The sequence below is a fragment of the Passer domesticus genome, chromosome 13, assembly GCF_036417665.1.
Source record: "Passer domesticus isolate bPasDom1 chromosome 13, bPasDom1.hap1, whole genome shotgun sequence".
In the NCBI taxonomy this organism is placed as follows: domain Eukaryota; kingdom Metazoa; phylum Chordata; class Aves; order Passeriformes; family Passeridae; genus Passer; species Passer domesticus.
The window spans coordinates 18,223,692-18,237,917 of NC_087486.1; the positions used below are offsets into that span (position 1 = coordinate 18,223,692).

Genomic DNA, 14,226 nt, shown 5'->3' on the forward strand with positions numbered 1-14,226 from the left:
AAAATAAAGTAAAAAGTATTAACAGAACAGGCACTTTCCAAGAGCAGCAAGGTATGTTGGAAAAGAAAAATAAGAATTAATATACAGAAGAAAATGGCCACACTATACCTGTTGTCTTTTGGCTGCCATGATGTTAAGCTTGTCCACTTCTGGTTTGAGGGCTTTATACTGGATACCCAAGTCCTGCTCTGTGCCAGCATTTCTTAGTTTCAGGATACCATCTTCCACCTAAAAGAATATATATTCACATATTTTTCCAAGCAGTACAGTCCACAGGTCAGGAGGTAGTTCAGAATGTATTTCATGGCAGTCAGAGAAAGCAATCTTCCTCTGCCCTTTTTTCGAGAGAGCTGCTTTAAAGGCTAATAGTGCTTAGCTACTATTCTATAGTCAGCAGCTACCAGAGACAGTCAAGAACACACATCTGAAAGAGCATGAAGGAGTCGAGGGCCCTGGCAGGGCCATAGCAGTGGCCAAAGGGCAGAAGGAGCGTCCTCAAAGCTCATTTGCAAAGGAAGACCCAGTATCCAATGTCATTTCACTTCAAATTCTGCACAAACCACTCACCCACCCTTTTGCTTGCTTTTGCTTCCTCAAACAATCCACTTTAATTTTTATTTAGCCAGATGAAACTACTCATTCCTAGCAGCTGCAAAGGAGTACTGGTTATAAGAAAGCCAAATTCTCTAAAGTGAAAGGGCTGGCTCTCACCTGTAGCTGCAGCCCAGGGCTCAGTTAGTTTTTGTACTAAAAAGTTCAGAACAGAGTGCAGTTCAATGTCAAAAGCTACTGACAGTGAGTATACAAGCAAATGACACATGCCCACTGCACACATTCTGCTGAGAGGGAAAAGCCCCAGACACCCCCCCCACTGCAGAAGGAAGTTGCTGCCAGTGCACGCCCCACAGGGTCACACACAAAGCGGGCACCTGGCAGAGCAGCCCCGGCGTGCCAGGCACAGCAGAGCCCCACACTTACAACTTTGAGCTGAACAAGCAGCTTGTAGACGTCAGCCATGTCAGCCAGGATGAGCAGGCGGGTGACAGCGGAGAGCAGGGCGCGTGCTGCCCTCACCATGTTCCCGCGCTTCACCGACGAGCAAGGGTCATCTGCAAACTCCCCCGAAGCACTCTTCATCAGGTCACCTGCATGGGGGGACAGCAGGGGCTAGCTTCAGCATCATACAGCATCGCATCAGCCACTGGAAAGTTCCTAAGCCAACCTGAGTCTCTAAAACAAAACCTTTGTGAAATATGGCTGACAGTTAATGCTGCATGTGGCTACCTCTAAGTACAGCAACCGCATGGTATTGGGGCAGAGGGGGTTGTGCAGGGAGGAAGGGCTGGGAAATCACACTTTGTTCCTTATTTCCATTTGTACAGGTGTTTCAGCATGCTAGAATTCTCTAGAGAGGTGAATTCAGCACACCTTTGCAGGGCTGCAGTTATTTCCCAAGCTCCAATGCTTTCAAAGTCTGAGAAAAAGCTTTGATTTGTGTGTGTGTAGGAGTTAAACAGAAAGCAGCAGAAAGCCCTGTAAACACACAGCGAGCTGCCACAGCTCCTGGGACCGTAAACAACTCGGAGCGATGACCTGGCTGGATATGCCCTGGTTGGAATTCAAAGCCAGGCAGCGCTTCGTAAAACGCTTCAACATTTCATAGCCTGTGGGGCTGCATCTGGTGCAGGAGCAAAGAATTTGGGTTTCAGATGCTCACAATGCCATTGGTTAACTATGAAAAGCAAAGGCCACTTTGCCTTCTGGAGGAATTTGCTCTAGCTGTGCATTCACAAAGTATAAAAGTAATGCCTGCATATAATCAGAGGAATACATTTTGGATTTCTCCCTCACTTTTTGGGCCAGCTTCCAGTACCACAGTTCCCACACATCAGTAAGTTTTGGAATCCACATTGTTATCCTTGCATCTCTCCGCATCTCAGAAACACTGAGAGAACAGCTAGGACTTAGTCCAGAAAATGGTAGGGCCTCGGGGTCAGGGATTTGCAGGCAGCAAGAGATGACCTGAAAGCAGATTGCTATAGCTAGGTGCTGCTTCAGAGGCTTCCCAAAAACCTGTATGAAAAAGTGTCCATGTGGCCAAATGCCAAAATAAAAATAGCCTGTCTCAGATGAGACTAAAAAATTTCCACCAAGCACTTGACAAGTGACAGCTGACAGTGAGTCCCATGGAGACCCCCACACCAAACAGGGCAAGGGCTGCACCAAATCTCTGCCTGATGTGGTCCCAGGAGGTTCCACTTATTTAACAGCTTATTTTTAACTGCTCAGAAATGCCAACAGCTGGAAAGTCTGGGGTTAACCATCCCCATACATAACATCTTGCCCAGGAAGTTTTTCCCACCCAGGCACTCTACACCTTCACAGCTAAATTCAGCCCAAGCACAGCTGCCAGCCTGCCCAAGCAACCATACCAAGATACTCGATTTTGCTCAAATGCTCCCCCCTATGTAACACCCTTCCATCATCTTAAATAATACAACCGAGAATGCCACATAACATTTTAAGATAAAAATATGCTACTTCTGTACTGGGACACCACAAAAAAGCTTCTGTCCAAGTACATGCCAGCTCTGGGTATCAAACCAAAGCTATCCCCTACCCAGCTCTAGGGAACACAACTCATTACTTTAACATGGGTTAAGAACTCCAGATTTCCAGATGAGAGATGTGCGAGATGGGTGAGAGATGATGTATTACCAACACTGTGAGCTTCAAACAGCCAGGAGATTACAAAACCCCAACACAGCTGACATGACCCTTTCTTTATTCCTTCTGGAACAGGCTAATAATAAAAATCATCACCACAAGTATGAAATCCATTGACAACCTCAGGATTTAAGGATATATATTTACAAGAGCATGAAGCAACACAATAAAAGGGGAATGACTTCAAACAGAGTAGGATTAGATGAGATATTGGGAGGGAATTCCTCCCTGGGAGGGTGGGCAGGCCCTGGCATAGAGTGCCCAGAAAAGCTGTGGCTGCCCCTGGATCCCTGGACATGTCCAAGGCCAGGCTGGACACTGGGGCTTGGGGCACCCAGGGATAGTGGAAGGTGTTCCTGCCCATGGCAGGGGGTGGGACTAGATGGATTTAAGCTCCCTTCCAATCCAGGCCATTCTGTGATATGCCAGAACCAACACTGAGGACAAATATTTCCTTCATCATTTACTTATATATAAAATTCCACATTTTCAACTCCCAAAATATTGTTTTCATTTATTTTCTATTTAAAACAACTTATTGAAGAGGCCACTTGCTTCACGTGAATCTCAGAAATTGCTAATCAAGTTAAAAGCCAAAATTATCCTCTACCCAGCTCTTAAATTGCAACCTTTCAAGCCAGTCCAAAAATAAAATGCTATTCCCTTTTATTTTAACAAGAGATTTTAAAAGATTTAGTGAGTTTCAAACAGCTTGTCAGGGTGTCAAAAGATAACCAGCTTCCCAAAATTAAAAGCAGATTATATTTAAAGTTGTTGCATATATATACACATTTCTGCCAATTAAGGGAAGCTGACTTTCAGACTTCTTTTATAAAGGGAAAGCACCCTGGGGTAGTTCTTTTAGCTAGATTCAAAGGGCAAGAGGGCACTCTGGCCTGGTAGCCTCAATATGCAGGTACTGCATTGTGTGTGCACATCAGCAGTTCCAAGGGGAGCCAGCACAATCTTCCCTTTTTCAACACTGAACACAGGTAACACAACCACTCTGGAAGAAGGATTTTAAGAGTTAAAGTAACACAGTGGAGAAGAGTCCAACCGTGAAACTTGGATTATAAAGCTGGTACAAATACTTACATGAGTAGTCTCTTTTTCCAATATAACCTTAGATCTTCATTAGATATTAAAAGGGAAGGAAAATAAAACAGAGCTGAGAAAAGAATGGGCAACAGTAGACATCCTATGATCCTGTCAATAAGGCACTAAGAATTCACTTTAATGGAACAAAGCCCATTTCAGAAATGGTCAGACTCCAATCCATCAGAAGAAAATTCCCACTTTCTAGTCTCTTTCCCCCACTCCCACAGGGTGTAACAACACTTTCAGGCAGCACCATTAACCCTGTTCCCAGCGTTGAACAGGATGACCATGGACAGAACTTGCTCCACATCCCAGGAGGGCACAGCAGCAGGCAGGACAGGCCAGGCAGGGACAGCCAGGACACAATGGCACTGCTGCTCCTCTGCCAAGCTGGGAGCTGGTGTGCCCACACATCACCTCATACCCTTCAGCACTTCAGCTCAGAGCGGGCGCCAGACTGCTTTGCCAGCAGCACCAGGGACACACCAGTGCCACCAGGCCATTCCCTCCTGCTCACAGCACCCCACCACACTTCCCCAGAAATTGCCATTCCCTACCAAATGAAGGCAAGCAGGAAATCAGAGTTTCAAGTCTCCACTGCTCTGGATACTGAAGTCCTATCTCATCAACAATGCCACCTTCAACACCCACCAGCAGGGTCACAGTGGGCTGTCCTAGCTTTCTGCTCTAAAGGATGAGGCCCCACACCACCTTTTGCCATATCAACACAGGAGTTGATACTTATGTCAACAAAAGCTTCTGATAATTCCTTAATCTTGCCTTTAATTAAATCCATATACTGCCTACAACACTCCTACAGTTTGCAAAGAGCCACCCCAGAGCTCCCTCAGGTTATGGCTTTTCAAAGTGGCACATTCCTAAAGCTTTGTTGCAGGACACCAAATAAATTCACTGTACCTTTCTAAGAAATTTAGCTAACAGGTCACAACAGAATTTTGAAATTGAATTTTCCAAGAAGAATTCAGTATTTAACTTCAAGAGGTTCCACAAGTGGCCTCCTCCTACTCCTTGGGAATCCTTAAGCCAGACATCCTCTGTGATGTACAGTTAAAGAAACTGTTTTCCCCTTTCATAATTCATCGCACTGTTCAGTTTTGAAGAACCCTCCACTTAGAAGACTGAAGCAGGACACACAGCTGAATCAGCTGGCTCATTCCCCTGCATTTGCAACCTGAGCCATCAAAGCATTCATTCCTTCTCCTACCTCAAACCCTATACACAGGCTTAGATTTTTCAATGTTAAGTTTTAATTTTTGGTCTGTTATGTAAAGTTGCCGTGGAAGACTCACAACAGGAGAGCACAGTGAATCCCCTGGATCCCCACACTCACATGCAGATACAGAGACAGAGAGCTGTAGCCATCAGCATTCTAGGGAATTGGGAACAGCCTTGCCAGTCTGACCCAAAAGCAATCTCCCTCATGAGCCCAGTTTGGAAGCTGCCTCAGTGCCAAGCACCTGGGTATGTGACTGGTTGAAGTTCCAAAACACCTCCCAACAGCACCAGAGGAGCTAAGCACTCCAACATACAGCAAGATGCCACAGGGAGCCAGCAATGGGGAGTGAGGCTGGGCAAGACCAGTGCTGCACCTTCTGCTACCCAGCAAACCTCTGATGGCAGAAATGCCTGTAACAAACACTACAGCAATGCCAAAATTCAAGATGTTCACATCAAATGCTTTCCAAATACCAAGTCTTTTCAATAACCACAGTGGGATCTATTCTGAAAAACACTTTGATTCCTTATCTCCACTTTTCTGCTCAAAATCTTAAAAAGTTTCATTACTTTATAAGGAATCAAAAGTACAAAGCTCTAAAGGGCCAGGAATCTTACTGTAGGATATTTCATTAACTTGCTTGCTGTAATTTATTCTTCCATTGTAAAAAACAAGAAGACTTTGAAGATCCAGTTACATTGATTTAGTAGGCAGCCATGCCATTATTCATTCAAAATAGCTCTTTTCAGTTCTTTGTTTTTACCCCCAACAAATGGGATTTTATGAACAAGCATGCTCACTAAAATCATGTACTCTCTCAATCTTCTTCTTGCTAGGCTAAAAAATTTTTTTTAATTTTCTCTGATGAGACAAGTTATCTATTGTCCTAATCATCTTCATAATCCCTGTCTACATTCATTAATCTTTTTTTATTATGGTAACTAAACCACTCCCTATTCTAAATAGAGGCATTATTAATGCTATTTTCCTGTCCTCCACTGAAGATTAATTGTGCTCTATATCCATAATCCCACTACCAGCTCATCATCACCCTGCTGCTGACCACAACACCCAGATTTTCCTCTCCACTCATGCCCCTGTTGCAAAAGATTTGCTGAGTACATGTACAGGCTTTGCATCCCACTTTCCTGGTTTCTCCAGTTCACAAATTCAACTGGTCTGACACAACACAGAGAGGCTTCTGAGGTGCACAGAATGTCCACAACCACATGCATTGGGAGGTTGTATCTCCCTGCTGTTACTAGCACTGCTGAGAACTGCAATCCTCCTGGCACTGGCAGCAATAACCCTTCCCCTCTGTTCCAGATAATTTTTCACCACTTGCTTCTCCTTTACTCAAAGGCTGGTTTGACTTTTAATTTCCTCACCAAGTGCTGCTCTGCTAAACCTGGCCAAACACTGGAGCACAGCTTTGATCCCGGGGTGTGCTGCAATGGTGTCCCCACAGAGCATGGTGAGCACCACCTGTGTCCAGAAGATTCACTGCAGTCTGACCACCCACCAGCCTGAGGAAACAGGCACAGCCACCCCTTCTACACCAGAATCCACACAAGATGCAAACAGCAAAAAGGGAAGAAGTGAAGCAACATTAAGGTGGGAAGTTATTTCATTCCAGCACCTCTCAGTTATGAGCTTCACCTCCTCTGTCAAAGCCAACAGAGCAGGGAGGTTTTGGCAGCAAGCCTATGTGTAGTCTCAGAACTAAGAAGAAGCCAAGAAACATGGGAAAGGGTCATCTGGAAAGTTTTTTATCAGTCTCTCCTTCCCACCAGCTTCTCACTGCAATATTCAGCTACAAATCCAGCTCAGGGAAGTTCTCAATCCCAAGGGCTGAGCAGAGCTCCCTCTCTCACCAGCATCACTGAGCCTTTTGGAGGCACCCACAGACAAGCACTAACCCTCAACCGAGCAGCAGTCAAGCACCAACAATTAAAGCTTGGTGTCAAAGGGGGCTCTCTTGCTGTTTGTTGTTGTTAAATTAAGCCAACTCAATTAGCCCCTTATATTGCAGCCTTCTTACCTTGATCTTTCTTTGGTCTACCAGCCAGGCTCATCCAGAAGTTAGAACCATTTCTAACTAATATTTCACCACTCTGCAACTTCAGCTACAAACAAGTAATTAATGCTAATGAGTTTTCCCGTTTTTGCAGCAGCAGCCGTCACCATTAATACCAGTTGACTGGGTTTCACTGAAGCATAGAAAAGACTCATGACTGGAAGAATGATAAATGATTTATGAGCAACAATATTTACTAGTGCATATTTTAGAGTAAGTCAGCTCCACAGGCTTTTCTTGCAGGTCTGCTCCAAGAAAGTAAAAAAGAAAATTATAAAAATCAACATTAGATGTGATGAAGGAAGCCTGGAATATTTAATCAAGGTCTTCACATTCTGTTTGGTGTTGTTTACATTTTACATATTCAAGAAACATCTCTGTTGAGTCAATACTTGGCTCTTCCTCCTATAGTGCTGGTCTGTATACAGTCAGATATTGAAGAAGTTATTGACATATTTCAGATGTAGTCCCATAAAATTCATAGCTGCAGGGAGCACATTCGTTTTTGAGCCTAAACTGAGTTTTTAAATGCACTTCAAAGAATCAGTCCTCCTGTTTCTTCTTAATCTGTACTTGGGCCATCCAATTTCCAGACCTATCCAGTTACATTACTGCTCAGGGATACCAGCTAGGAAGCTGAGAACCCACAAGTTGAGAGGCACAGTCATTAGAAAGAGCAGCAAGGGGAAATGGGAATGGTTCCACTTGCTCTGAAGAGCCACAGTTTGAGAGGCCAGCCACCAGATCCACACTCTTACCTTGCTTGCGAACATCTTCCACAGCTGCCACCAGCTCCTCCTTCAGGAACTGGCTCTCCTTTGCAATTTTGTCTCCTTTCTCCAGGAAATTCTCTGTTGCTTGTTCAACTGAAGCAGCCAAGACATGAGCCTTTTTAGAACGGCCTCGCTTTTTATTGGAGGGGCCCTTGTTGCTGGTGTTAACCAGTGTTGTTACCTAAAGGAACAGATGGAAGGGAAAAAACCCAACATCAAATTTAATACTTAGCCGTTTGATAGTAAGACCACATGTATTTTTTTTTCTACAGTGTATTGCTAATACCTGCACTATTGCCAGCTCCAAAAGTTAACCTAATGACTGTTTTTCACATTTAAACACTACCATGCTTCTTGATTCATGAGCAAAATAAATGCAGCTAAACAGCTCAAAGATTTCTCTTACCAGCAGCATGCCTCAAAAGTTTATTTTAAGAATGGAGATCTATTTGTATTTTTGATAAACTGCAGTCTCAGTAACAGGCCAGAGCTCTCTGGCACCACATAAAAGAAACCAAGGTGGGAATAATTAGTTTGGGATAACTCTCCAGTCACAAGAGACCCCAGACAAGGTTGAAGTCTGTGCCAGCAGAAATGCAGAGACACAGTATCTTTTCAGTCCAAAACAGTGCTATAGCCAAGGGGCTGAATGCAGAGCAAAGGACTTGGTAGAGCTCATTATTTCCCTGAAAAAAAAAACCCAAAAACAACGGAACTCTCATAATCATCCTGCAATCAACAAATATTTCCAAGCTCTGTGTCTTAGACTGAAACCCTGATGGGGGCAGAGTCATCACCAGAGGCCAGGAGACCCCCAGCTGGTCCCTGAGCTCAGGATCAGGATCCATCCCCTGGACTGTCACAAAATCCACACACACTTGCCTTACTCTTTCCTCTCCTTTTTGGAAAGCCTCGGAAAACACACACAAAGCTGCTTCAGAGGGACATTAAATTACAACACTAAAAAAATTACTACTCTGGAAAGCCCAAGGACTGCTGACATAAAGGTCCTCAGAGCCGAATACATCTTCCCAGCTGGCTGATGCAGAGAGGGAAAGCCATCAGCTGGGAATATCATGGTTGGTTAATGGGGAGCATTTGTACTGGGTACTCTCAGTTCATCATGTTCTACAAATAAAGAACAAGTTGCAACAAGGCAATTTGCTCCAGTTCCCTCTGTATTTTGCCAGTCACATCATTCAGAAAACTGGGGATTGCCAGTACAGCCTGTTGTGCTTATTCCTTGAGGAGTAAGTTACAGACACTGCACTGGGTGAAAAAGGTCCTGTGAACGAGTTTGCCCAGTTAGGTTTGCCAAATTAGGACAATTTCTCTTAAGCAAAGACTCCGCCAGTAACTTCAGCTAAAAAGCCTCATCATCCAACTGCCCACCCCAGGACCCAGAGGGAACAAGTTGCAGGTACAGACAGCAGCTTGGTGACTAAAAGGGATAATAGTGGAAACAAAACTTGATCATTCCCATCTGTACTTAGCAGGAATTGTGTCCAGCTCATTCTGTCATTTTAGACATTTCATATTCAAGGAAAACAATGCTGAAGACAGTAAGTGAACTGCCTACTGCATACCTTCTGTTCCAGACCTCCTAGAAAGTCTCTTCCAATGATTTCCAAAACACCCAATACACACAATGCCCATTTACAAGACTTACTCCAGCCTTCCTGTGCCCTTCAGTGCTTTCCGCTGCAGCATACACACCACACAGAAAGAAGCTTTTATTCACAAATCCAGCACAAAGTGTAGGCAGGGAACATTATTTCAATCAGAAGTGCAGAAATGCATGTTAGTAACTACTGTGTCTTATCAAGTGCTGAAGCAGCACAGTCTCCCTGGACTCACGGCCAATAACTGCTCAATGAAACTGAGCAAAGAAATTGCTTGTAGACTTTTTTCTTTTTAGTTTGCAGTGGTTTACACCTAGAATTTAAGCTTTGTGACTTAATTAAAACAGCAAAACAGGCAATCACGTTTATGACTGTTTATTTTGCCCCATCTTTTTCCTACCTGTGTAACAAGAGGCTCGAGCAGCCTTTCAACTGCCAGTGTCCTTATCTCCAGGCTTTTGGGGTCCCATTTGAAGTTCACGTTGGCTGCAGTGACAGCAGTCATTTCTGCCAGAAGAAGAGCTACATTAATACATTTTTTTATTGCTAATGCATCTTAAAAATAAATTAGAATGCAGCCTGTTAAACACAAAACATCCACTTAGCGTAAGTGGAAGTTACAGCATCTCCAGAAGCATCAGCTTTGATTCAAATGGTATGAGTCTGAGAAAATGTTATTACAATATACAGATATTACCTGCACATTTTGGTTAGAAAATAAAACCATAGTAAATAAACCCACACACAAACCTAGCCAAAGCAGTACTGTTTTATCAGAGCAATGACAAGATCAGCAGTGCCTGGGCCACTCACCGGTGGTCCCCGAGCAATGAAGAAGGACCACAAGTAGTGGGGTCACTTTGCCCATGAAGCTGGGTGCCCCCTCCCAACTTGCACTGCCTCCCCTCCAGGGCCAGCTCTCAGACACAGCCCAAGGCCTAGGGGAGCAGAAGGGAGCCCCTGACTTCAGCAGCTCTGGATGCTGCCCATGTCCTCAGCTTCACCACCAGTCACTGCTCAAAGGCTCTACCAAAGCAGGGGCCAGGTTTAACCCAGCCCACACACCCTCCCCCTTCACCCAGTTCACCTTTCAGGAATACAGAGGTAAAGGAGTGAATATAAGCCTCACAAAGCCAGAAAATCCAGCTGGTTCATGCTTAACAGCTTACATATCTATTACACTTCTCCTTAACATTTGCATAGGAGGGAAAAGCAGATTTGCATGAAGAGATCTGTTCAAAGCTGTCACTGAGCGTTCTTTCCCATTACAGTTTTATATCAACATCCCAACAGAACAGCAAACATACTTATGGGAAAAGTTGAGTGAAACTACTAAAATAGCTTTGCTGTTGAGACCAGCAGTCTAAAAAAATAGAACTAAAAATAAGGAACTACAACAAATCACTGAATTAACACCATGATGCTGCACACTACAACAAAAGAATAAAGTGAACAATAATCTCAGTAAAAAAATGGATTTAAAGTACTGGAGATCCATAAAACCAATTCATATCACTTCAGACATAATAGATTCTAGCTCTTCCTACTTTGGGCTGACCTCAAAATTCAAGATTAGACTAAACCTACATTTGTAACTCTTTATTTTTAAAAAAGTCAGGAAGATAAATAGATTTCCTAAATCTCTGTCCACCCATCTTCCTAAACACCTACTGTTGAAGTGATTTTAAAGCTTGTTTGCTGATATTTTTAATCTTTCTCTGGCCAGGGCATTGCCTGCACAGCATCTCAGCAGTCACGTTGCTCTGACAACACCAGATGTCCCCAAGCTGCCAGACGAGCACAACATCCCGTTATTTTTAAAAAGCAGGAGGAAAGGCACTAATTTTGGTAATCAACAATGTTTACAACACGTACCAACAACCAACTGCTCTCTCCTGACCCCAACAGCTAATTGTGCACAGGAGGGCTGCTTGTTTCCCAGGGAAGAATGAAAGCTCTGGGGCACTGGAGGAGCTCAGCCAGGACTCAGGGCTGCTCCCCAGCCATCCCAGGGCTCTCACACCACAGGCACCACAGCAGAGGCTGAGAACTCACTCCAGCACTGCTGACCAAAGCTGACACACTGAAGTACAACTTCACAAGGTGCAAGGCAGGAATATTCACCCAGCTGCATTCAGCTCTCCACTACACCCACACTCCAAGTGCCCACACTGCTGGGAGAAAAAAACTTTAAAAGCTGAAAGCTTAAAAAGAGAGAGATTAGAATGAGACCACTCGATGCTGGCATACATGTAACCCTTCTGATGGTTTGCACTGAAAAAGCACTGGGTGCAGGTGAAGGCTCCCAGCTCCAGGCCACAGCAGCAGAGCTTCCAAGGAGCCACAGGATGGTGGAAGGTGGTCACTCCTGTCCTCCCCTGCCTCTGACAGCAACCACTAAGCACTGTGAACTCACTAATTAACTTTCTCTCTCAATCACCCCCTCTTTTTATTTCACTCACCTATTGGCGTGTGCCAGATGCTGACACTGGGCATGCTGTGAAATACCCTTCACCCCCTGGTAGCTTCCCACCCTCCACAAGGAATTTCACTGGTTTATTCCCTCCCCATTTGCTCAACACAAATGCTTCTTCCTACGTAAGAAGCCAAGAAAAATACACGGACAACCTTTGTGGTATCTGAGAAACAGCGCCAGGGCTCTGGAAAGCCCAGCAGGTTTCTAAAGAAAAGCATTTTCTATGTAGTTAATGCTGTTACACCTCTTGCAGAAACAATGGGCAGGACCAGGTAACCATGAGAAGATACACTAATTGTATTAGTGGGATAATAAAGGCAATTCATATGAAAACACATTAGTATGATAGTTCATGAATTGGCCAAAAGTAATGGTCTATAAAAACCACTTAGTAGCAGTGCTATTGAAATTTATCTAAAAAGCAAAGCTTGGTATCAAATAGCCTGTTTGGCAGCAAGGGCTTGGATATCATTCGTACATTGCAATAAATATCTTTACTCAATTAAATTAAACCTGTGGAGAACACAGGAACAGGCTATAGGTTACCAACACATGGGTGAGATGGGTTTAGGGGATAAAAGGACAACTGTCAGGGCCGTGGTATAGCATGGCTGTGATTCCCCCTAGTTCTCTGGAACTCGCCTTTTCCCTGTGACTGCTCATGATCTCCCTCAGTGAATTCACATATGGAACAGGTAGCAAACCACCTCATGGGATACTGGAGCAGAGTGCTTAATCCTTGGCTCCTGGAGAGCACACCCCAACCTCCACTGCAGTCACTCCAACACCTACAGGGAAAGAGGACATCCTCTGGAAAAGGAACCCACAGCAGAGCAGTGCAGCACTGGTTTGACAAGTGGGACAGCCCAACTGATATGGAACAGGTTCTCCATACCCCAGCCACTAATTTCAGGGACAAAGCAGCACGGACCACACGGCAGAAGAGTGAGCGGCGCTGAATCTCAAGTGCAGGAATATATAGAATAATACCACTGCACAGGGAGTTGCGGTTGCCCAGCCTGTGGTTTCATAAGCAGCAGAAAAGCTGCTTAAGGACCAACGTTCATCCTCCCACACCCCTCCAGGAACTCATTGCCGTTTGCACATCACACCCCCTCCGTACTGGCACAGCATTCCCCACGCCTGAGTGATTAACCAGATGGGGAAGGACTGATTTGGCTGAAGGGAAAGAAATCCATTTTTGCAAGGTGGGCTGAGATGCCCATCTGGCTCACCGTGCCACCACACACACACACACTGCTATGGCAAGGGGAGATGGCACCATCAGCTGGCACCCTTGGCAAAGCCACTGTAGTGGGAACACAGGGCAAAGCTGGATGCCACAGCCAAGCTGAACCAGAAGTCTGAAAACTGAGCATCAAGCAGAGCTTCTGCAGGGAGCAGGAATGCCCTCCCCACATCTGATGCTCAGACACGTGAAGCTCCAACCACACTCACCAGCCCAGCACATTAACTGCAAACCCTGTGGGTTATTTTCCTGTTCATGATGGTTCTCATTATTGCAATAGAGATTTCAGTAGTAATGCAGCATCTTATTGGGACTTAGTGCACTGTCAAGGACATGAGGGCAGGGGAAGCACAGGGGTTTAAAGAAGCCACTTTCAGAGCTCTGCTCCAGCCAATGATCTATAAGCAGAAACACCCCTGGACAACTCTCACTTGCTTTCTACCAACAGTTAAGATCTCATCAACATCTAAAGATGAAGGACAGGTCTCCGTTCTGCTTCAACCAGCCACTGTTGCCATCCAGCTGCTCCTCTCCCTGCCCAAACACACCCCACGCTGGCAGAGCCTGATGGGGTGAGCCACTACAGGGAGCTCTGTCTCAGAGTCAGCCAGTAACTAAAACTTCCCTTCCCAGGTTGCTGTCCTGATGGAGGAGGTGGGACTGCACAGGGAGGGAGCAGCATGGAGATGAGCTCTGCTTCTCAAGCGTCCCCCAGGGCAGGCCCCAGCCCTGCTTGGAGAGAAGGATGAGCAGAGGGACATCTGAGCTGCTGGGGCTGCCAGAAGCACACCAAGGGTGATGTACACACAGTGCTCCTTCCAAAAGCCACAACTGTGGGTTTGAGTGTTCTCAAAAACTGGTAATTCAAGGTTTTAGGAATAATTTCAGATACCTAGTTCCATAATACCAGCATGCAAATAATTTTTAGATATTGGCAAGCAAAGGAATGCAGCTCTGCAGCTGCTTT

General features: G+C 45.0%; 1 protein-coding gene across 3 annotated transcripts in view; it reads right to left on the minus strand.

Moving 5' to 3' along the window:
- The window catches only part of CTNNA1 (catenin alpha 1), a 117,624-nt gene that overhangs the window by 90,954 nt on the left and 12,444 nt on the right, over positions 1 to 14,226 (minus strand). For all 3 annotated transcript variants that reach the window (XM_064387996.1, XM_064387997.1, XM_064387995.1), the window contains exons 2-5: positions 9,935 to 10,041; positions 7,898 to 8,093; positions 979 to 1,145; positions 109 to 228 (exon numbers count right to left, since the gene is read on the minus strand). In XM_064387996.1, the coding sequence (XP_064244066.1) occupies positions 109 to 228; positions 979 to 1,145; positions 7,898 to 8,093; positions 9,935 to 10,039 (588 nt within the window). In that variant the 5' untranslated portion in view covers positions 10,040 to 10,041. The remainder of the gene's footprint in view (positions 1 to 108; positions 229 to 978; positions 1,146 to 7,897; positions 8,094 to 9,934; positions 10,042 to 14,226) is intronic.